The 25,533-nt window shown below is 39.0% G+C and overlaps 1 protein-coding gene across 1 annotated transcript; it reads right to left on the bottom strand.

Annotated features, from left to right (window-relative positions):
* Positions 1 to 595: 595 nt before the first annotated feature.
* On the bottom strand, positions 596 to 25,256 carry LOC137278427 (DNA mismatch repair protein Msh3-like). The gene is made up of 21 exons (XM_067810749.1): positions 24,914 to 25,256; positions 18,066 to 18,650; positions 17,830 to 17,946; positions 16,446 to 16,563; positions 15,600 to 15,733; positions 14,652 to 14,818; positions 13,590 to 13,684; positions 13,297 to 13,408; positions 12,368 to 12,562; positions 11,616 to 11,748; positions 10,850 to 11,037; positions 10,354 to 10,522; positions 9,863 to 9,927; positions 9,018 to 9,134; positions 7,775 to 7,882; positions 7,344 to 7,458; positions 5,629 to 5,786; positions 2,970 to 3,156; positions 2,354 to 2,468; positions 1,498 to 1,663; positions 596 to 1,281 (listed from the first exon to the last, which is right to left on the bottom strand). Exons 1-21 carry the CDS (start codon positions 25,019 to 25,021, stop codon positions 1,194 to 1,196), a joined length of 3,240 nt encoding a protein of 1,079 aa, XP_067666850.1. The 5' UTR covers positions 25,022 to 25,256; the 3' UTR covers positions 596 to 1,193.
* Between the last annotated feature and the right edge of the window lie 277 nt (positions 25,257 to 25,533).

The raw sequence follows: 25,533 nt of genomic DNA, 5'->3' as shown, positions 1-25,533 counted from the left end.
CATTGACGTGGGAGATTTGGAGCCTGTGGGAAATCCAGCTTTCCTTCCTTTAACTCAATAGCCTCCGTGGGCAAAAGTCAAAACAGTTCTGGGCAGACCAGAAAAGTATTCACATGGATCCACAATATTACTGTAAACAGTGACCTGGGTTCAAGACACTTGCAAGTAACTGCTTGTTGTCTGTTGGAATCTCAGTGATGTCACTGTACCTTGACGGTGAGGAAGTTTTCACATATCAACCGTATAAAAATGTGACGTGGGGTTCAACACAGTGTTCGAGATTATTTCAAGTGACCTACATTCGCATGTGTTGCTGTTTGTACCAGCACAGACTTCAGCTGTTTTTCTGGTGAAGGCCCACAGAAATACTATGTTGTAGTTTAACAAGGATGCTTAAAAAATTATGACTCTGTGACAAGGAGTCTTTGTTTAATTCTCTAAGGCACCAGGCAGGGTAACAACAAGCATCACCTTCAGGTCTGACATGGCCATGGGGTCAAACCTACTCTGTTATGGTCACACACTCTAGCCACTATGCCATGGAAGCAATTCAACCCTAAAAGGCAAGGAAGAACAAGATAATAGTTATCCAAAATATATTCTGTACATTACTTTATTTCACTCCACTGTTCTGTGATCAGGTGGTTGGAGGGAATGACATGCAGACATCCTGTACTCATCCTCGACTATCAAAGGTATATTATTACAATGCTGTTCACATATCTACCCTAAGCCCATTCCCTGCCACAGATGAAGGAGTGACACCTTTACCTCTAATTTCTCCCTCTGAGTTAGTTGGTTGAATGGCTTTGCTTTAGCAGTGTGTCTTTCAAGTTGGGATCATTTTGTTCTTTTGTTTAGCTGTTTAACGTCAAGAAGCCTGATCACCTGATCCTGATAGCCACCTTTTACGACAAGTATGGGCTGATGACTTTTGTAAATTCACAGGAATCAAAGCTGTGGCAGCAAATGGGCCAGGGTATTTATCATATCAGGATGATGAAAATACACCGGGTGACTGAGGACGTACTGAAAAGGACAAGGAAGGGCAATATCATGGCCTTGCTGCTACTCAGGACTGGTAAAGGCACTTGCAACTGTCAATGCCTGCTGTATGCTTGAACATATTCCATATGCAGGTTTTAGAGTATGAATGTGAATTTTGCTTGTGGATTTGATAAATCGATCTGACGTCAAACATCTGTGTTGCAAGGGTTTTTCACGGCTTGCAGTATGTCAGGTTCGTTTCCAAAGCAGGAGCGCAACAGCTGCATTGTTTTTCTGAAAAACATCATGTTAAACTTTATACGATCAATCAGGACACATTTGACAAAATAATTACTTCTGTTACACATTCCATGAAAATAGCAATAACACTGAACATGTATCGGTCATCACGTGATCTGTGAGAAGACATAATGTTCATATCATATTGATTCTCAAGAATCTCTGAGGAAGTGTCCTCCTGAAAGTGATGATTCTGTAAACTGGTCTAACCTTTTGTGAAGGACATTCTGTTCAAACTCTGATGACTTCTCAGTGGCCAGTTTGATGATTTCTGTTGCTACGTCTGCTAGCCTGGCCACGTTCAGTCCATAGCTCTTGGCAGCAACCCCACGCACCAGTTGGTAGAGGAACGTGATCACATTACTGTCATCTTCATCTATAGGAAATAATCACATGGAGGACTACATGAATGATACAATTTAGAAATTACGCAAAGTTCCCATTAAAGGTAGATCATCATGATTATTTTTTACCAAATGAGTCCTGTCTAAGGTATACAGTTGTATTAACACTGTCCCACCTGTTGTGGAAGGATGATACACATTCAGCCCCTGTCAACTTTGTGAACATGCAAAGTTTGTCTTCATGTCCCCCAAATGGGGTATCATGGTACCCACACCAAATGTACCCAAGAAGAACCCTGTTGGAACTGGTCTGCAGTTACCCATGCTTCTTGTAGGAGGAGACAAATGTGACTGGGTGGTCAGGTTTGCTGACTCGGTTGACATGCCATCGTATTGCAGTTGCGTACATTGATGTTGACCACTGGATTATCTGGTCCTAACACAATTATTTACTGGCCACTGCCAAACAGCTGGAATATTGATGAGTGTGGTGTTCACCAACCAACCAACTAATGACTGACTGAGAACAGTTTTCCGCCAATTTCAGCAATATTCCAGCAATATCATGACAGGGGACACCAGAAATGAGTTTCACACATTGTGCCCATGTGGGAAGTCAAACCGGGACTTCAATGTGACGAGTGAAAGCCTTAGCCATGAGAATACCCCACCACCCCAACCAACCGACCACCCCATCCATACTTGCATACCACTGTACCCACCATCATCTTCATGGAGCAGGAAGGACATGTGGTAGTTGCCAACGATGTCAGGATACATGCTCTCAAACTCCGACAACATTGGGTAGTGGGTTACGAAAAGAGTCAAGTTCTTCACCTAAAGTCAACATAAGAGCATTGAATAAGTGATTGTTGCTTTAGTCTAGAATGTCTGCGATAGTGCAGGTACATCATGTATATATACAGACTTTGAACATGACAAAGCAGAGGCTGTGCTGACACATCGCCCCATGAATAAGTGTATGACATGTCACCATCCAGCGATTCATTTATTTCCCTCCTACAACCCGCTACGGACCTCTTGTGATCTATCCCCTGGGACTGAGAGAACCAAGTCAGTTAATTTCTCATATGTTGTTTCATAAATTGAACACTTTCTTTCAAGTGAGTGAGTGAAGACTTTTAGCAATTTTCAAGCATATTGCAGGGAATATCGGAAATGGTTTTACCTTCCATTGTTGCCACCAATGAATTTATAATTTTGCTAAAACATACTCTGACAAGTATTATGTTTAAACATTATTACATATGTCACCATTCCCGGCATTTTTGTAACATTTACAAATACAAATATCTATGACAACTGTGACACACCTACCTCTTTGATAAAGAAGTTGAGGGTGGCATAGGCAATAGCCACTCCATCATGGGTGGACGTCCCTCTGCCAAGTTCGTCCATGATGACAAGAGACCTCTCCGTGGCGTGAGCCATGATGTCAGACGCTTCCTCCAGTTCCACCATGAAGGTGCTGCGCCCCTTGAAGATCTCATCAGCTGCACCCATTCTACAGTGTACGAGAAAAGTCTTGTCATTTGTTTGAAAGGTGTGGAGAAATTGTGTGTGAATTATCACAAGAGTATGTGTTCATGGGTGTGCTGGTACAAGTCTGGACTGATGACAATTTAATATTGCCTGAACAGATACCACCCAACAGTTTATCATGAAAAGACCACACAAACATATCATACTCATGCTGTGCCCATATGCCCTTTGTTTATTCTGTAATACTGAGTATGTTTATGGCTAATAACAAGTACAAACTTTTATCATTCTTTGGAATGATGCAAGCAAGCATCAAAACACTAACCTTCACCCTTACTGCATATGATGATATATACATGAAATTTATGTATAAAATACATCAAGTGAGTTGTTATTCCAGTGATATTATTCCACTGCAAGAATAAGACAGATCAACTAACTGCACCCAAGCTTATCTCACATTTTGTCTCAGACACTATTATGTTTGGTGATGTTTTTCCGTATCTCTTTCTTACGTCACAATTTATCATCCAAAACATCCACAGGAGATCTTGCTTGTGTGAGATCATGTGATATCGTTTTGACGTTAGATCTTGTACAATGCCCTGACAATGTTATGACATTGCTGCAAAGCAAGTCTAAGGAGAATTCTTTATATAGCAACCTCCTCTTGCCTTATACTTGTTCACTTGTCACAAAGGGGACATGGGTTGATGTACCCTCAATGTTTATGTTCCCAAAGGGAACATAGACAAACATCGAGAGTACATCAACTCATGGGCCCCGATGGACCATTGAACAACGTATTTATCTGTCCGAACACCTCAATCTTAATTCTGGACTGTTTGAAGCATGGGTATCGGAGCATAACCTTTAGCCAACCTGTGTGAATCGAACAATTCAAATCTTGTATCTTGCTGTTTTTACCACAGGTCTTGTCTTAGTAAAATCATTGCAGGGTATTTCCCTTTCTTAACATTCATAGGGACTACATTTGAATGTTTTGTCAAAATTTATTTATTGGAATGCAAGGGAAATCTTTTGTAGCCATCCATTGATTTTGCCGACGAAACAAAGATAACAAATTTAGAGTTATCTCTCTTTCATCCATTTGCATTCGCAAAACATTGGTAATTTCTGTGCATCATGCATGATTGAATGTTATTCAAGATAAGGAAGTATGGTAACAAGTCAAAAGGGCCGCATGACAAAAGGGCAGCAAAACAGAAAAGTAAAAAAAACTGCATCAAAAAGTCAAAAGGGCCTCAGACTCCTGGTAAAAAGGGCCACATATAAGTAAAATAACAATAATAACATCTTTTTTTGCTGTTTTTGCTGCCTGGAGGCTCTTTAAGAATGGAGACATCAGCCCAATGGAACTGCTGTGCTTGTGTTCAAGACAGACAGGACCAGCTGAGTGTGAAAGTGACTTTGTATAACCATTACATAGATCTAATGTTTGTCACAATTTTCTTACTAATATTGAAAACAGGACTAGTATGAACAAAATGTACATCGTACAGATGAATAAACAAGCCATCCAAGGGATTAGTGACAACTCACCTATAGTCAAAACACAACAATGGCATAAAACGAATATATTGAGTACGGGTACATGAGTTTTTGTGCAATATTTTAGTTTCTTACTGGAACATTTTGGTACCACTCTTAAAGATATTATATTTATCATAATCATACATGGGAAGTGTTTTGATACTGAAAAGAAATATATATTCATTACATAATCTATTGTTTGTCATTATTTTATTTCTAATATTGAAAAAAATATCTATTAAGAATAAGACTAGTATGCACAAAATATACATTGAGCAGATGTAGAAATCTTTTGCTACAACAATTTTGAAAAAAGATGTTATTATTATTTTATTTATATGTGTCCCTTTTGACTTTTTGATGCGGCCCCATTGACTAGAGGTTTGCGGCCCTTTTGACTTTCTTGCGGTCCTTTGACTTTTCTGTTTTGCGGCCCTATAGTCATGCAGCCCTTTTGACTAGGACCCAGGAAGTACTACCACAAAGAACTGAATGAGCTGTCATTGGCAGCAGGGTACATTGCAATATACCTCGCTTGTAAGAGGGGTACACTGAAAATAACAGAAATGCGCTTAGCCAGTCAGAAAACGACATTTATGTGTGAGGTAAGATAGATATCATTGTATCCCAGCTGTGTAGATCAGTCTTGAGAAAGGCTATCATGAGTTGGCCACACCCAATCTCCACACACATCATTGGCAGCCTGTGAATGTAACTGTGTATCATAAGTTTGATCACTGGATTGTCCATTAATTACAGACTGACACCATACAGCTGGAATAGAGCTGATTGTGGCGTTAACAGAAAACCAACCAGCTTAAATACCTCTGTTGAACATGATCTGATAATGCCTCAACAATCCTTGCAACTCTCAAATCTAGATCATGTCTGATGATGCACTAGTTTCTTGGCTGGCTATATGAAATCCCTGCAGGCCTACCTTGTATATATAGCATCCAGCACACCCAGTTTGACTCTGTCGGCTGGAACAAACGACCCAATCTGAGCCATGATGGAAATCAGTGCCACTTGTCGGATGTAGGAACTCTTGCCTCCCATGTTGGGTCCTGTGATAATCATCACTCGCTCAGCACTTGCCTGTGATCAACAGATTTAACGAGATGTTCACATTACAAGGATCTCTCTTGCCAATGTGAAGCTATTTTATGGAAACTCTACCGACAAAATTTGGAGGGGCGGTAACCTACCGGTTAAAGCATTTGCTCGTCACACCGAAGATATGGGATTGATTCCCCTCATGGATAGAATGTGTGAAGCCCATTTCTGGTGTCCCTGCCGTGATATTGCTGGAATACTGCTAAAAGTGGCATGAAACCATACTCACTCACTCACTCGTAAGTTGGAGTACATGCTCAGGCTTCCTGGCAGCACACTTAGTATCATCGATGTCCCTATCACAGAGCTATCATAGAGTGGCTGTAACTCAAGAACTTTAACATAGACACAGACAGTGTTTACCTGGTGCATGGGGCTCTGACTTTCTCTAGACATGTCATTTTGAAGTTTTCAACAAAATTCGAGCACAAGAAATACAACAGCAACAGTATGTTTTTGTTTTCCATGGAATCTAAATAGTCGGGTTTTTTTACGAGTTTTTGACGTGAGCCGAGGTGTTTATTGTAATCTGAGGAAGAAAACCAACCTGGACTAACAAGGTGCAGAAGTATGAGGAAAATATTAAACACCCACTGGCAGTCTCCAGTCATCAGAAGATGACATATCCCCTCCACCCCCATATTTGAAAGAAAACATCATCTGACAGTTACTTGATGTATTTTGAGACTAAATTCAAATTGTTTTCATGGAAATCATGACAAATATAAATGCCAAATATCTGTAAAGCACCACTTCAAGATCTGCCTCATATAATTGCAAAGTTCTGCTGAAAGATATCAACTGGTTTTCAAGTTGTGTTAAGTCTGAATTGTTTCCAAGGAAACTGGAAAAATAAAAATGACAAAAATCTGAAAATAGCAAAAAGCATCATGCTGGGGTCTGTCACACATATCTGCCAAGTTTTGTTGAAAGATACTGAGAAGTTTTCGGTTCTGCTCAGGAAATGAAGCCTATCCATCCCCTTTGAAACTAAGTCCAAACTGTTTCCATGGAAACCCAGAAAATGACATGTCACCAAAATCTGTAAATAGCAAAAGGCACCACTTTGGGGTCTGCCACACATATCTACCAAGTTATTCTGGCTGATGTTAAGAAGTTTTCGAGTCGTGCACTGCAAACAAAATACATATTTTTGAGACTAAGTCCGAAACGTTTCAATGGAAACCGAGAAAATATTAAATCACAAAAATCTGTTAATAGCAAAAGGCACCACTTTAGGTTCAGACATAGTGAATGGTTTTTGAGTTATGCTCCCCCCTCCCATTAGACTTAGACCAAAACGTTTCCATGGAAACAAAGAAAAACGAAAATGCAAAGAATCTGTAAATAGCAGAAGGCACAACCTTAGGTTCAGTTTGTTACATCTACCAATTTTAGTCTAAAAATACTGAGTTATGCTCCGTAAACAAAATGATTAGGGACGGACAGACAGATAGACGAGGCGATCACTATATACCCCTACATTACAAGATGGTGACATAAACAGTCTATGTGTTCTTCACACACTGACAGCCCTACCTGTAAGTGTGTATCATTGGGCACAAATTGTTCATGGTCAGCCTTGAGAAGGTCTATGACAGGGTGTCGGCCCTGGTCAATCTCCACACATACAACATCATCGACCACTTCAGGCCTGGAACAAGAACACTTAAGAATCATGATGATTTTAATGCAGAAGCATGTACAATGAGAATGCCCCTCTTACCTTGAACAAAACCTTGTTTGTGTGGATCTAGCGTTTCATTCAGTGCATTGTATCACCTGTTAGACTACATTCAACAATCAGGAATGAAATTAGGAAATGAAAGTATATTTATTTACTTATTTATTCATCTTTGAAATTCTAACATTAACACAATTGGTGAATATGATGAGAATGTATACACTTGGGGATTTTATTGTTCTACAAGACCTTTGATCTTTATATGTAAGACACAGCAAAAAACAACCTGCAGTATCCATTCTGCAGAGCTACAGTAGACAGAGACAGGAGACAGTCCAGAGTTGCCAGGTGCTGTATTCCCCTCTTGAACTGTAGGTAGTGTTCTGAGAACTCCCTGCAAAACAGTCACTCAAGTATCATCATCATCATCATCATCATCATCATCACCACCACCACCACCACCATCATAATCATCATCATCATCATCATCATCACCACCACCACCACCACCACCACCACCACCATCATCGCCGCCGCCGCCACCGCCACCACCACCATCATCATCATCATCATCATCATCATCATCATCATCATCATCACCACCACCACCACCACCACCACCATCATCATCCTCGTCGCCGCCGCCGCCACCACCACCACCACCATCGCCGCCGCCGCCACCACCACCACCACCATCATCATCATCATCATCATCACCACCACCACCACATCATCATCATCATCATCGCCGCCGCCGCCACCACCACCATCACCACCACCACCATCATCATCATCATCACCACCACCACCACCATCATTATCATCATCATCATCATCATCATCATCATCATCATCATCATCAAATTAATTGTGGCTTGTATCTTTCTTTCAATTGCATGATAATGATGCAAAGGTTTCTACAACAACAAAAATGTAGTGTCACATTCATCATAAAACACCGATAGGAGTCTAGAATATTTTTGAACAGGAATGTTCAACTTGAAAACAGACATATGTTAAATTTGATCTCAGAGATAGAGTGGCAGTGAGCAAACAGATTCTCAACTCCCTTGGAATCATGCAACTCTTGCAGCCTACTGGCATTCGTACACGGTACCCACTCACAGCTGGTGGACTGGGACACAGTCACAGTACTTTGTCTAAGTTTACAGCATGTTGCTGTACCCGCAACTAGGTGTATGCACGTGTTCATGTGGCCACCATCTGGTCATCTACCAATGGATTCATGGGTTCTTTTTAGGTGCACAGGGTTGTGTACTGTACACAAGGGGTTGTGACAACACTGAAGGAGTCTGCACACAAAGTGGACTCCAAAGTTTTGCACCCTGTCACAGGTGGGCTCGATTTCAGCACCTCTGAGGTCACTGGATTACTAGCCTGGCGCCTTAGACAGCTCACCTATCATGACCCCATATATTTCAATTGTATTGGAAGAATTTGTTTCAGAATACCATAATGATTTTTCCAAAGTCATTATCATTCATCTTCTCAACTGTTACAGCACATACTGTAGGAAGTCCCTCCATGCGTCTGTTGCATCCAGCACCAACTGTTCTCGCAGCTGGTTCAACAGCTTGTACTTCTCCACAATGACGGGGGTGTGAAACCTGCTCACTGCCTTTGTGCTAGGGACATGAACAAGTCAAAACTCTGTGAGTAAGATATCTTTACAGCCAAATATAGTTTTCATTGTACACATGTACAAACCTTCAACATTTTACTTTATCCTGTGCAAGTGGAAATTCAAGACCTGAAGGTTAGATCACAAATATCATCCCAAATCATTCTTCCTACTTTTTCAGACTGCAGTAATAACGAGTGTCAAGAGTTTGTAAGGGATTGTTTATGATTTATGGCTAGGGGGTTGGGGGAGAAGAGGGGGAGGTGGTGGTAATGATTTCCAAGGTTTGGGGAGTGGGTTAGAGGTTGTCGTCCATTTTGCTCTGGGCAGGTTTGGGAGTGGGGTTGTCCTAGATTTTTACACATGTACTATAGTTTGGCATGAAATGCATGTGGACCCGGGTTTTTTTTTCCATAAATAACTCTTCATCCAATGATCCAATCGATCTCAAACTTTGCAAGTAGATGTTTTGCCAGACAACCTAATCACATTGTAAATCACTGATTAAGCATTTGTATGAAAGAACCTGTCTATGTAACTGTCAAGAAAATAAACGGTAGAATGAAGACTGATTGCAGAGGGAGGAAGCCAATCACCTGTAACAACAGCAGTGTTTAGGGGGTTATTTACATTGTACATGCTCCTCCATAAAGATCATCATTACCCCCTACCTCTTTCCCCACCCTCCTCCCCTGTGGAGGCCACTTCATCATAGGTTACAACATCACTAACCTGCTGATCTTGGTCCAGTCAGAGGGCACCAGTTTCAGCTGGGTGTTCCGCACTTCAACCAGAAACTACAACAAAGGGTAATGACTCAACCTCCAGTCAACCAAACACATACTTAGATCTTCATTTCATGCAAAAGTTTTCCTTAACAGAGCAGACAGCAATGGGGTATCATCCTAGCAATTTGATTTAATCCTTTGACATTCACTGAAAACATCTTGACCAACAGGACATTCACTACAAACATCTAGACCCAAACAGCTTCACTGCTAACAAGACTCAAATAACCACAAACCACATCCTGATCATAAATTAGATCAGATGAGGACTGTATGCATCCAAATATCAGAATGAACTGTTGAAATAATATTTTCCATACCAATAACTGGAAGTCACGATGAACTACATTTGTGTGACTGGTAATCCACGAAAAATGTGCTACAGATTTTAGAAATAAGTAAAACATGCAGAGAATGAGCATCAGCTTTTCTGACCTCTGTCTGCAACACCGTGACGTAGTTGAGGGCAGGCTGTCCAACGATGCGGCGGACGTCACGGAGGTGGTCCTTCAGCTCCACCTGCACATTGGTCAGCTCCTTCTTTCTGCTGACTATCTTGGGAAACCTACTTTCATCACTGAACAGGTTGGGTTTGTCATTCTCTCTAAAACATTCAACAACAGCAAATTGAATAAATGATGGCAATACTTTGAACACTTTTGATTTCAAAATAGTGTTAGAATGAAAATAACTTCACCACAAACTTGCTATTTTGGTAGTGTTTGGGGAAAACACTATTGCCTGTGCAAAAAGTAATAGTCATTGCGCTAATATCCATGCACAGTGCTTGCTCACCTCACTACATACATTACTATCACCGGTCACAGGACACTGTTATACATAGCACGTACCTCCTGCTACAGAGCTGTGACATTCAGGTAAAAGGTGTGCATTATAAGATATATAGTTAATGTCTTTTATCTACTCATACCTTGCAGCTTTCTCATTGATAAGCCCAGAAAAGCTCTTGACCTCCCCAAGCAGGCCTGGTACTTCAGTCAGTATTGTTCGTATCAAAGTGGACTTGACCTGGTCTCCTACTGAACTAGACAGACTCTTCATCTCCTTGAACATCTTCTCCAGAGCCTTGCATACCAGGTAAAATTCACCTGTGGAGCACTGGAACAGGCCGATTGTCACTCAGGTCAAAACAGGTTAGCTCCAAGAAGGAAATGTGACTACTTCTTATGTAAACATACATGTCCCTATTTGCTGCAATGTCAGTGATAATCTGGTCTTTCAGTCCCAAATGGAAATTCTCATCCAGTCTTCACACTCCATCTGTGAAGTTCTGGGTTAGAACAAACCCCATGTCTCCACACTCCATCTGTGAAGTTCAGGGTTAGAACGAATTTAAAGCAAACCATGCTTGCTACAAGCAGCGACTAATAGGAGTGGGTGGTCAGGCTTGCTGACTTGGTTGATGCATGTAATTGTACCTTAAGTGTGTAGATCACTGGATTGTCTTGTTTAGTCGCAAATATTTACACACTGCAATCATATAGCTGGAATAGTGCTAAATATTTAAAATATCTCATGTCAACAGCCTATTTTCCACATGTCTTACACATCGGCTTACTATGCACTTTGTGTTTGGAGTTTTTGGTAATGAAATCACTCCTTTTTCAAAATAATGGATCCTGTACTGGATCAGCTTCATCTAGTACACAAGCAGTTCAGTCATGTTGCTGTATCACCTTCTTGTAGTAGATGGAGCAGAGCCCCTTCTCCAGGTCCGGCAGTTTGGTCAGGATGTCTCTCAGCTTCACGATGGCAGACAAAGTCCCACTGCCCAGCTCCTCCACTGCTTCCTGCCTCTCTCTGATAACACTAGAGAGGAATAAGATAAAGCATAATTATATGGACAACTACTCACTGCTTGGTGTAAAGAGAAATGTTCAGCCCACTTCTTGCGCAGTGACAATAAAATAAAACAGATATTGTTGACAGCACCAGGCTGGAGAAAACACAGTGAGTGAGTTTAGTTTAATGACACTTATAGCAATATTCCAGCAATATCATGGTGGGGGATCCCAGGACTTCACACATCGCAGTCATGTGGTTAAAGGAACTCAGCTCCTTGGTGTGGAAAGCAAACACATTAGCCACTGTGTCAAATATTTTACATATTCTGTTTTGTCACATATTGTTTTGGGAGGTATAAAGTGACCTAATGTTACAACGAATTTCATATTTACATAACCATGTGCATCCTATGTGTACGCTACATTAAACATTACACCAACCCTAAGTCAGTCAGTCCTTGCATTAAAATGCTGAGCACAAAGCAGTATAACAGCATAAGTGATTAATGTCATTATGATACAGTCAACTCCCTCGGCAGATCTTTTGACCCCTTGCTGAAACACCCTTGAGATTTTACCAGTCATAACAGTAATCTACATCATTTGGTATACACACTGCAGGGGCTGATGGCAACCATTGTTACCTTACATCCATCAGTGGATTAGCAAGCCATGATCTGAGAAGCCGGCAGCCAAACTTGGTCACAGTGTGGTTGATGACCCAGAACAACGTGGCTCTCTGTCGGCCATCAGTCAGGTTTTGAAACAATTCCAAATTACGCACAGTGCTGCCACCAAGCTGCAAGAACTTGGACTTGAGGGAAAACTCAGTGAAATTACTGAAACAGAGCATAGAAACATGTCCCTTATTACCCACCTGCTACTCAAACATATCAACATGAAATACTGATACAGACATCCATATTAAATCCCAATTTCTTGAGACACACGATTTTCATTCGACACAGAAACTTACTGAATCATCTCTGATAGGAAATTTTGAACTTGGAATAACATGAAGACATGAAACGTTTATGGATAACAACTTCTTTATTGTTTGTTACAAAAAATCAGGTTCATTTTACATTTGTGACCCTTAATACCAAAGTTAGTGTCCATAAGAGAATCACACCTTTAAGTCAATATAAAGACTAGGGATTCCACACTAATAGCCCCTGGCAGTAAAATTGGGAAACATTTTTTCTTTTAAAAACTGGATTTCAGACATAGTTCTTATTTTCTAGGGGGAAGATAGCTTTACACCGGAATACAGCGAAATAGAGTGTGACGAAGCATTAAAATCTTCGTATTAGCCCTGTGACATATAAGTCAACAATTGAAGGTCATAACCGAAGCTACTGCACTGGAACAACATTCACTGGGTAATTCCCAATTCCATAAGAGCCACTGAGCAATTTCGGACAAAGCTCTTTCCTACTGACCTATTTCTAAAGGTTTTGCCAGACAAAATCATTTAACTGCTGGAGATATTAATGAGGTTTCATAAGAACTATTTTTGTGTTCAGTGCCACAGACACATAACACAGAGATGAAGAGACAGGAAATGCTATACCCTGTCAGTTGTAGAGCATTCTGTAAGTGGAAATCTTTGAGGTAGACAATAATAGCTGAGAGGCAGCAAATGACAGGCTTGGGTAGGTTGACCACAGACTGGAGGCTGTTTCCTGAATAGGGACAAACATCTTTATTGAGAACAGATGCATGCTTGAAGAAGATTCGTTGAACAGCTACACTTTCTTTAAGGAGAGGAGTTACAAAATGTTGACAGACATGCACCCACTATTCAAAACTTCTGTTCATAAGTCCTGAAAATCAACAAATTTACTCATATTAAATATTACCTACCAGAATAGAAGTCAGAAACTGTTTCAAATGCCTGGCTATACAAAAAGTTCTCATCCCCTATCCGTTCCAGTCGTATACGGTCATCCTCAGTTGAACTGAAATGAAGATGGATTCATTAATGTTTGCCATTAAACAAATGAAAACTTCTACTATTAGTCAAATAAAAAAGCTACAGTTTGGAAAACTACATTTTTCAAATAAATCCTAATCTTGACAAATACCCCCTTCACCCACCACCTTCTTAAAGGACTGAGGCCATAGAATGGTTCTGTAACAATGAAGAGACAACTGGTAAACTGGTAGCATGAGATAATGTTTGATTATTGTTTGTTTGTTGTTCACAGAGCACTAGCTGTGAAGATCTGGGTTAGAATTAGTCATCATTCAGCAACCAATGCTTGTTGTATGATGTGATTTACAGGACTAGGTGGTCACACTTGCTGACTTATTTGACACATCCTCATATCCCTTTGAATAGATTGAGGCTCATGATGTTGATCATTGGATTGTCTGGTCCAGACTCGATTATGTACAGACCACTGCCATACAGTTATAATATTGCTGTTAGTGGTGTTAAACAACAAGCCAACAAATGATCAAACAAGTGGACCAAATCTATGCATTTGGAACAAAAATGTTGACAAAATCTGAAAATGCACAATGACTGGATACTATGTTACACTTGGGCTACTGTTTGCATAAATATGAGGTGATCATGCAAGTGCAGCCATGCTCTTGCTTTTGTACACAGTCACCATGTTGAAGCCAGACGTGTAGAATGTTACTGTACAGAAATGCTCAAACATGTTTAGGATCAAACCTTCGAAATAAGTTACTGTGTATGTAATAATCAAATAACATTAACAAAGATGAACAATTAACATACAAAAAATATGCATGTATAATCATATTTAGGTGAAGGCCTGACACTGTATGGGTACAATGTAAACCATTTCAACCAATCAGATTACAGAACACGGTGACTTTTGGTTTACAATGTAAATCATTTCAAAGCTAAATCTTATGAGAAGTGAATGGAAAAGGTGACGTTGACTGACTTACCTCAGTGCCACAATATCACTGATGAGTTTCTCTGTCTTGTCAGTCAGGGTGTCTGGCAGAAGCATCTCTACTGGTTGTATATGTGTTATCCTCTTCTCAAGCTCTGCTCGTGTGTCTGTATCCTCAAAACAGTCGTACACCACATCGCCAGTACCAGGGTCCACAGCCTGAACCAGGAAGATACAATATCATTACATTGTTCAAAACTGTGACACATCACTGTCAGTGTTTCCAAATTAGGATGAAATCATGTTGCATGTAAATCTGCTCTCCAGACCTATTGTATAAATGTTTAGTGTTCCTTGCAAAAAGCAGTGGTGTTGTTCAGGGTTCTTTTTCTAAGAATGTCAGCAGAATTACTCTTACCATTAATACCCACAAAAGAAAAGCAGAGCTTAATTAGCCTGCGGGCCTTACTGAACATGGCCATAACTATGCATGCAAGAACATGGGTTTATCTAGGCCTGCTTACTGGCTAATAATCAGCTCTATATCTGCATCAAGTGATTCCAAAATTCCTATGTTAATTAAATTCTCAGAAAAATAATCACATTGAAATAATCACATTTTGAATGATGTGAAGATTTGGGCATAACTTTTATGCTTAGAACATCTAGTTTATAATCCTTGATATATTGGCATTAGAGTAAATCAGTTCAGTTTTACACAGCACACAGCAATATTCCGGCTTTATGGCAGTGGTCTTTAAATAATTGAGTCTGGACCAGACAATCCAGTGATCAGCAGCATCGATCTGCCCAACTAGGATCTGATGATATGTGTCAACCAAGTCAGCTGACCTGACTATCCAATCCTGTTAGTCACCTTTTACCACAAGCATTGTCACATTCTCTGGAAAGCATGGGTTGCTTTAAGACTATTCTATCCCTTGGCAATAATGACTAATGGCACCCACTTATCTCATTATAAGAGCAGGACCATTATTACCAGCATCCCAACTTCTCGCTTGTTTCCTTTGCTGAGTCCTTCAGGAGAGTCATACACACACATGAGGTAGTTGTTAGGCTGGACCTCTAGGGATGCAGCATCCGTGTCCCCAACACCTGACAGAGGGTCCACATGTGGGAAGATAAGGATTTAAACACAGCAACAGTCTTATATCACACTCACTGTGTTTTAGTTTCTTTTAATAACAATCATCATTATGTTACATCTGAAATGACACTTAACTAATTCAGCTTTAAATTTCATGATCTGTAATTTCAACAATCTGAAAAAGAGCTGCTTTAGGTCAAACCAATTTTATTTCTTGTTTTACAGATTTTTGGCTTCAGAAAACCTAAAGGCAGGAGGGAACAATAATTATAATAAAATCACCTGTCAAATGAAATTTTCCATCTTAAAAATAAAAGTAGTTTACTTTGGGCAATTTTGAAGTTTATGCGGGGCAAAAAAAATCTAAAATAAATTTTCTTGTAACTTTACATCTAATAAATAAAAACATGAGCAGGGAAAATTTTTTCTTTTCTTATTCTTCAACCAGCGGATTCTTAAAACAAGAAATAAAATTGGTCCATACCACACTGTTTGTATGAACTGATTACATGTAATACTGATAGAAATAAAACTAACTGCATGAGCCGAATAGACTTTGTTTGTTTAAATGAAATTGTCTACAGCAGCTTGCTGAATCATTTGACAGTCTCGTGTCCATACAAATATCAGAAGATCAGATGATTTGCATTCTTTTCTGACCACCTTGTTAGTAAACTCTTAAGATGGTTTACTAACAATCATTTCAAACCCATATCTCAACTAAACAACAAAGGATATCTTCTCCAATGAGTGTTGACTTGGTGTAAAGGGCAGATAGTTTGCGGCCAAATGGTCCTCCCTTGTTGCTGCCAGCAGCCTTCAGTGCTGCAGTCTCCGTCTGCTTCACAACACCAACCTAGCAGAGAGAAATGTGTGAAGTATTGCAGTGGCATATTGATGAGTTATCTCCCTTGATATTCAAGCATTTCTAACATTATTTCGAAATAATACTAATTGTAGGCGCTTGATTCCAAAAGGGTGTCATAGAGCTCACACTGGTGTGACTCCAATAATTTATCACATCCCAAATTAGATACTCGAACATATATTTATTAATATCACGTCAGTTCTGTTATCTGTTCACATATGGATAACGCAAGCGATCTCAGAGAACATCTACATTGTACCTTCAGCATCACTGAAGGGTCACACATTAAATAAAAGATTAAATTACTGAAAATGTTGTATTTTCAACTCCTAAGAGAAAAGTCTAGTCTCATCTGGAATGAACTATTTTGTAACCAACCAGCGTGTATCGTGCATGGATAACCAGAAGTACTGGCTGCACACAGGTGTATGGTGTGACTTCAGTACTGGGAACTCCCATAATTAAGGTGTGGGTTTTCATATGGAAAGTCACTCTTATACTAGTGATGAAATATTTAACCATATTTAAGCCTAGGGCTTAAATTTGAAAACTCTTTATTCAAGAAACTGGTCCATAAATTCAAAATTGAAAATTATGAGAATGTTTACTTAAGTGAGTAAACATGAACATGAATGATAAAGTTCACAGTTTAATGCAATAAACAAACTATTATGAGAGAATTGACTGACATCTAAGACAATGACTCATCCCTGGATAGAGTGTTTAGAGTGTCAAAGTCATTCCATTTAGAAAGGGACGTCACTCTAAACACCCATGAATTAAATCCAAATTAAAGCCCATGAGATTAAATACTGAAAGAAATCCTATATTTTAGCCCATGGGCTAAATTTTGTGTTGGCCTGAATACAGGAATTCTGGGTAGCTTATTCAATCACCCTCAATCTCATAATTTCATTGTTCTTTACAGTTGTCCAGTTTTTAGTTTCAGTGAAAGCTTCCAGTCATACGCAGAACATACCAGATACAACCTTCTAGTGTTAATCATGCAGTTAACACACCCAGGTTTTGTCGATGTATGTTCATGTGTGAATTTCTGTCAGCAGTGATCCATATTTGGATACGGAAATGCTGCAGAAATGCATCATAGGTTTATCCCTACAATGATGCAATTAAAAATACCCAGGTTTACTGGGTTTTGTTAGCGAGTGAACATGTTTTATTACATGTGCCACCCTACATACTTGAATGACTCTTGAATTAAGAGAGTGAGTATTTACTATAGACTGTACATACCTTGTATCCAGCAGACACTAGTCTACGGACATGCACGAACAAGCGATGAGTAGGAATACTGGCTGTCATGAAGTTGTGGTCAGGGTGAGCGAATATCTTCAACACCTTTGCCGCAATCTACGAGAAACGAAAACAAACCAACAACATGATAAATGCATGAATTATGAGAACACCGCTAGAGGACCAATCAGAAAGTAGGACACTGTAATGCCACAGTAAAATACTCAACGACCTACCTCTGCATCATCTCCGAAGAATCTGTACTTATAACCACATTCCACAAACAATACTGAATCAGGATACTGTTCCTTGATCTCCATAAACTGCTGTTCAAGAGGAGTATATTTGGTCTTTGTTGTTTTGTTCACAACAGGAGCTACCTTTGGTTTCCAACTCTTTCGTCCAGAAGCAAATCTAGAAGAAAGTTTGGACTCCATACCATCATCCTGAGCCTGGTCTACCTCCATGGCCTCATCATCGCTACTGTCCAAACACACAGGGTTCTCAAAGCTGGATGTACTTGGTGGTGGGCTTTCTGAATGAGACTCACTGTTCTGAAAACTTTTACGCTTTATTTCTGTGTATGACGTGGATGGTTCACACTCAGCTGAGAACTCAGAAAGTCTCTTCAATGTATTTTCTGCAAGTTTCCCTAACGGAATCTTGGGGGTGGCTCGAGCTGTTGATGTGACTGTTTCTTGATTGTTGTTTATACAGTTGTTTGAAGGACTTAGACATGTCTTTTTGTGTGGTTGGGGGTTGTTACTTTCCTTAGGAGATTGTTTTCTCTTAGACGATGACGACGATGATGATTTCACATTCTGAAATGGAATTCAATGGTTTGTTTAGTTTTCAAACTATGTAGATATCATGTTCTATGTTTCCTAGTAGATTAACTTCAAACATCAGCAAAACTGCACGTACAAATCTTGAAACATTGATTTGGTTATATTTTCCTCTGTGTGTGAGGTTGAATTTTAGCAATATTCCAGTTATATTATGGCAGTGTGACAATAATAAAGCCTTTGCCACACACACCTTTGACATGCAATAACACACATCCACACACTGCCACACTGTAACCATGAAATGCATAAGTGCATTAGCACTATAGAGTATTATATTAATCAAAACGTACAGAGTTATGTCCCTTTATCATCTGTGGAGACGCTTAAGAGTTACATCACTTAGTTCATGGTTGTTTGCCTCTCTTGAGTGGTGTGCGTTATGTATGGTTAAGAATAAGTTGTTTAAGAGGATATTTGTGTCCTGTGGGCATGAGAAGTATGCCATACTAAAGGTGGCGTGTTATACCCTCATGGCGATGTCAAACTCCCATCACTGAATACATTGCAACTTTGCAATATCAAAACCATATCAGAAAAAAACAACAATTTACATATTCCTGAAACACTTATAACAGATTCACTCTTAAACAAACTAGACTTTGTGGGAGTATCATAAACAAGATGTCAGAATCTTCTCAAATATGAGTTAACTCATTAAGGCCGAGAGACACGTATGTGCAGCAAATTAATTAGCTTCTCACAGTGAGCTGTGTATGGGCAGGAATAAAAAGCACCTCGTATTCAGCGAGAGCCACACATGTTCGTCAGCAGAAAGCACCTCTTATTCAGTGAGAGACTCACATGTGCGTTTTACTGTACTGTACCTATTATTTCAATCAATTTAGTAGTACAGAGCAAAGATTTGCTTTTCTTACAAAAGAGGTTACCTTTTGCGTTTAATCAGAAGAAGTATTAAAGTGTTTTGATAACAAATGCCAGCAATGCCATATTCTTACACAGGTAAATAAACACATGTCTGTCAGAAAGGGGATTATGAGATGTTGTTACAGGAGGTAAGTGTTTGTTACTTGTCATTTGGAGTGAATACTAAGAAACTATTTTTGCACATTGATTGAATTAACGGTGACAAGGTTACAAAACCTTCTTCTAAATGCAAATACTACAAAGCATTCAGAGTAGAATACTTTGAATATTTGTTGAAATTGTTCATATAATGAATCGTAGACAAAAACAACAATACTGTATTACACCCACGTTCGTAGTAAAATAGAAGTAAACCAATTGCAAGTTACTTATTTAGATCTAACTCAGTTGCGGTTATTGATTCTTGGTAATTCTAAAGCTGATAATGTTACATAAAAGAAATCGTTTCACGATTTTTTGACACAGTTTCAAATGCATTCTCAGACATAGACACAAATAATATCATAAGTTATTACACATAAACCATACAAAGGTAACTGAAGCATTTTGTTCAAGCTGTTGAAAGTTTTATGTTGATTTGAAATTTACATAAACATTGTAATCTCTGTAATTATTTGATCCAGTGTAATTATCATGTGAATTAATGAAGCAGGATAATATATCGGTTACGGAATTGATACACACGCGTATAATCATTCAGACAACAGTAATGAGATATTTGAACACCTCTTTCAACCTTGAAATAACAGCTTCTGGCAGAATGCATGTTCAGTTACACCACTGATGAAAGTTTTGTCCCATAACAAGTGTAAAACAAACTAATGTGCTGTTTTATCATTAGACAACCTGTTTTTTTTGGTTACGCCCATCATTAATCTTCATTTGCATTCAATTTGAATATAGGCATGCCCATCTTCATAAATATTTGGGTGGATTCAACTGCAAAGTATACATTATAATAAATCAGTATAATGTCACTTTTTGAATTCTATAATACATGTACTTGAATTAGTATGTTCATTTGTAACTATGTGTAGATTGATCTCTAAGGAAAAATAAACTTGTCAAAGTGCTTACTAGTCCTCTGTGTACATTTCATGCATCCTTACGATTATGTATGTTCATGATACACAAACTTGTTCATGATAGCTAGAGTTGATAAAGCTGAAATCCAGCATATCGATTGGTCAACGATATAGCGAATAATCAATCAGTATCCTGGCTGTCTTGTAACCAAACATGCTGTTTAGAAATTTAGCCCACGCCCCATCACCTGTCATTTCTTCCTCGACAGGTATCTCATGATATGATTGGTCATAGATAACAAATCAGCCACTATATTGAACAGTTGTGATACAAAACGTTTTATTTGGGAACTTTGATCATGCCCCATTGCATGATCCTTTGTCTGATATATGTATTTGGAATAGTATTATACAATATGTATGTTTTACTGAAGTAAATCTAGATGAACCAAAGTGACAAACTGTGAATCTGCTCCATGTAAGTCACAGACTAGTGTATTAGTACTTACCTTGAAATATTCAGTATACAGTAACAATGTATCAGCGAAAATGCTTCTTTCATAGAAGATTATTAAACATTTACGTAAATTCTTCTTTACCGCCACAGACATAGATGTTTTGTACAATTTAATCTCACACAATGACATGAGAGGGACAATTTGTTTAAGTTTGTCTCATGTCTTACATACAAAGAATACATATGTATGTTAAGAAATAGATATGTGCAAGCCACCAACGGTCTACAAGAGAAAGTGCAATAAACGGTGCATAAATGATATGTATTGACACCTGCTTTCTTTCAACATATGGGGTGGTGGGGTAGCCTAGTGGTTAAAGCATTTGCTTGTCACGCCGAAGACACGGGTTTGATTCCCCACGTGGGTGCAATGTGTGAGGCCCATTTTCTGGTGTCCCCCGCCGTGATATCGCTGGAATATTGCTAAAAGCGGCGTAAAACCAAACACACTCACCCACTCTTTCAACATATATCTTTACAACACAATTAAACAATCAGGACTTGCTCATATGACGAGACAGCTTCCTGTAATCCCTGAAACCTGCCAGGAGTGAATAGCCCTATTTAGTCTCGCCATAGCCAGCCAGGCAATCAGCACGGGGTTCCAAGTGTTGAGCAGTGAAGGGGCTCTCAGACTTAAAGGGGCACTGATGCGCAGCGACTAATGTTTCTCGCCAACGGTCTAATTACGAAACCAAACTGCAAAGTGGTCAGCGCCCGCTCCCTCGACCGTGACGGACAAAGGGACTGGGTTCCTGTCCATGTTAGCAGAATTTCTTCACCTAAACAGTCAAGAGGCCGGATGCCCATCATATGCCATTATTTAAAAATATCCATGGTATTCCTTGTCCGATCGTAACCAAATATCCCAGCAGTGTAGTTTTTTTCGGGATGCTTGGATGGTATAGTGACTGATCCAATTTGATCCTATTTCTATCCTCGATATTCAATCATGTTATGTGAAAATATGATGTCTACAGGCACGTAGCAAGCCATTTGTTTCAGTCCGAAAGATTACAAAGCTTTATATTTAGGTAGTTTTGAGTGTTAGTTCAGCTGTGATAGCAAATATCATACGTAAATTTTGGTAGCTATGGTAGCTACCCTGGTTTATTATTTATGATAATAAAAACACACAGTTGATTTATCTGAATTCTTAAACTAAAAACGATGACTTTGCCTTTGGTAGAGAAATCTGAAAATTTTCTTACGTAAAAAAACCCAACTTATTACACCTATTTACCCAAGTACACAGCAAATGATAGTATGTATTCCTTATGTTACGAAGTTCCGTTGGTATCCTCAAAACAGTTTCAGCCCATAGGTGAGTGAGTGAGTGAGTTTAGTTTTACGCCGCACTCAGCAATATTACAGCTATATGGCGGTGGTCTGTAAATAATCGAGTCTGGACCAGACAATCCAGTGATCAACAACATGAGCATCGATCTGCGCAATTGGGAACCGATGACACCCGTCAACCAAGTCAGCGTTCAGCCCATAGGTGTTTTCAGGCTGCATGCGACACAGAGATTACATCTTCCTTGCTGTAACTCGAGTTTGATGGTGTAAACCTACACGTGTTATTTGTCAGCATTCTTTGGATGGTCAGTTCATGAATTTATAACTGGTATAATTAGTAGTACCATCACTTCGGTTACTCAACAAAGGTTCCCATTTGGCATTTCTCCTGTCTGGTGTAAATACTCAACATTATACATTAAGGTCTGTAATGGCAAATGTATTGTATGTTATGTAATATGTGCATGTACGTGATGCAAGAGGATTTATTAGCTGAGTTACAAAAACAAACATCGATCAAAGGATTAACCTATAACACACTGATTAATTAATTACTTTTATCTTCTAGCGGATTTGTCAAAAGGCAGTGTGTGTAGATGTACTAATTCATACTGACTACACCCTGTCGTAAAGTGCGATTGTAAAAACAACATCCTCCCTTCAAAGAAGTAACCACCCTTGCGTTGATTGATTGATTGCTCATTATTCGTTAACTAAATTACTTAGAATGGCAGACATCATACAGTTAGTTGCCAGGTGTGCTATCTTGGGTGACCAATGAGATGTTTACCAGTTTTTCACCAATGTTAAAGACTTGAAACGATGTGTTACTTTTTCGCAAATTAGACTGTTGTAAGACACACGACACAAAGCAGGATTATTTACCAGCTGCAGATGAATGGAATACGATTTCTCTTATGTGGATATTGATGGATACATTCCAGAAAAAGGTAGTAGCTTGACATTGTTGCTATAAAATTAGTCTGTTTTACATTCATTATTTGCATTATGTTTTAATTTATTTGTTGTAGCATTCAGCAGAATCTATATGACAGAAAACACACACTAGATCGCGTATGTATGTGAAATTGGATCCACATTGGCATTCTATATAATCAGGGAGCCTATATAGAGGTAGGGTATTCCTGATACAATGTATAAATGTTGCCGTCATGTTAGAAATGTACTATAAGTATAAGCAGACCGCGTGTTCTTTTAGTAATTTTCAGAATCATACAAATATACAATAAACTAATTAGAGTTATGAGACAAAATATAGAGACGTACACTGGCTTCGTTATTTTTCCGTCCTAATAGTTTTTTACCATTTCTATCACTGGCAGATGATTAACCTTCAAAGTGTTTCATTTGTTTTCACAATACATTTGTAATGAAGTAAAAATGACTTCACCTTAGTTGATCTGTCTATCATTTAAACTATCAATTGCGCACAAGGACTGCACAGCAGAGGTCACGAACCAGTCACGAATTCTGGGATATCATCCGGGTACTCACGGGAGAAAAACAATAACAAAAGTTTACACCTGTCCATGGAAATTGCTCCGCATCAGTGCCCCTTTAATGAGTTAATTCCAGACATGAAACAGAACATGAAGTGAAAGCCATTTCACCACATTTCCTGGCAGCTGGGGCAATTAAAATGTTAACTGATCGATAATGATCACAATAATGGACAAAGATAAGGATTATTGATATTAAATGTAATACAACCATAAATAAGTGAATACAATAAATAATAAATAACAAGCAAGATACAGGATAAAATTGCAAAAGTGTGTAAACGTGTGGATTGTATTATTGTACTGTCTACAATTGTGTCAAAGGACATTCATGTACATTTTAAAGTAATATGTGACAGAAATGTCACGAAAGTAAACATGTACGGCACTCTAAGTGAGTATCTAACTGAGAAACTTGTTCTAAATATGCAAGGGCGGATACAGCTTTATGAGCCAGAGGGGTGCACACTTACAAGAAAGGGGGGTGCACACTTCAGTTTTATGACTTTCTGTAAACTTGCTGGACAAAAGGGGTGTGCAGCCCTGCACCCAACCTCTGGATCTGCCTATGACATGAATACAGAAATCCGATAATTTTGTTTCGACCAGCGGATATCCAGTCATGAAATCTGATCCATTGTGAAGAAATACCCATACCTATACCCCCTCTGTTCCTTCTCCGTTGTATTATTCCGACAATGAAATGAAACATTGATTGTTTTTTTCATACCTGTTGTAGTTTATTGAATGCATATTTAGGGTGAAGTATTCATGACAGTTTGTAATTTTGGTTTTTCATTTTGGGGGTGGGAGGGGGGTGGAGTGGTGTTGTGACTAGTATCCATTTGTGTATGTCCTTACACAGCTTACAAATTTGTTAGTGTTTACCGAACAGAAATACCACATGTGAATCACTCGATTCACTGAATGCAAAACCTCCTGTGCGTTAGACTAACTTATAAGGAGGTGGGTAGAATTTCATTCACCTACCTTTCCATTTCGTTTAGACAGGGTATCTTCGTCGGTTGCAAAACTTTTTCCCGACGATTTTGGATTCTTGGTTGCAAAGAACTTTGAGAGCGTAACCTGTTTTGACATTTTTCAAAACGTGTGTGTCAGCAATCCCCTTTCGGCACACGGCGATTTTAAAGGGCTAGTGACACTGTCATTTAATTTCATTAATCTCGGTTCAAGATTTGATACACTTGACTTTAATTAACCACACTTAATTTAAGGTAAACGCCCGACTGCATGAGTGAGCATCACAAATACACTGGTAAACTAAACAAATCGGCACTTTTACCGCCATGACACGTAAGGGACGTAATTCATACGTCGTCGACAAACCTGTCTGTCGGCTTTTTGAAAATGGAATCGTGAGATCGAACCTGATTGCTGAAAGATGAGCTATGTGCTTTTTGTTTCTTTTTTTGTATCGTCTGGTTCTTAATATTTAACTTTCATCAGATTTACGAAATAAATGGAGATTATTACCATATCTTAAATAAAGTATATCATTTGACAGAAGATATTTGCAATGGATGACATCTTATCAAATTATAATGTCAGTGTAATTGTAAGGATTACGTTTATTTTACGTATTTTTCAGC

Source organism: Haliotis asinina, chromosome 3, assembly GCF_037392515.1.
Source record: "Haliotis asinina isolate JCU_RB_2024 chromosome 3, JCU_Hal_asi_v2, whole genome shotgun sequence".
NCBI classification, from domain to species: Eukaryota; Metazoa; Mollusca; class Gastropoda; order Lepetellida; family Haliotidae; genus Haliotis; species Haliotis asinina.
This window is presented reverse-complemented; position numbering and strand designations above follow the sequence as displayed.

Excerpts from the sequence above, each read along its gene's own strand:
- LOC137278427 (XM_067810749.1), bottom strand. The coding sequence starts at position 25,021 with ATGTCAAAACAGGTTACGCTCTCAAAGTTCTTTGCAACCAAGAATCCA. Across the intron at positions 9,135-9,862 it reads GACTGGACCAAGATCAGCAG|CACAAAGGCAGTGAGCAGGT; the intron begins GTTAGTGATGTT and ends TCATGTCCCTAG. Across the intron at positions 5,787-7,343 it reads CCAATGATACACACTTACAG|GCAAGTGCTGAGCGAGTGAT; the intron begins GTAGGGCTGTCA and ends TGTTGATCACAG.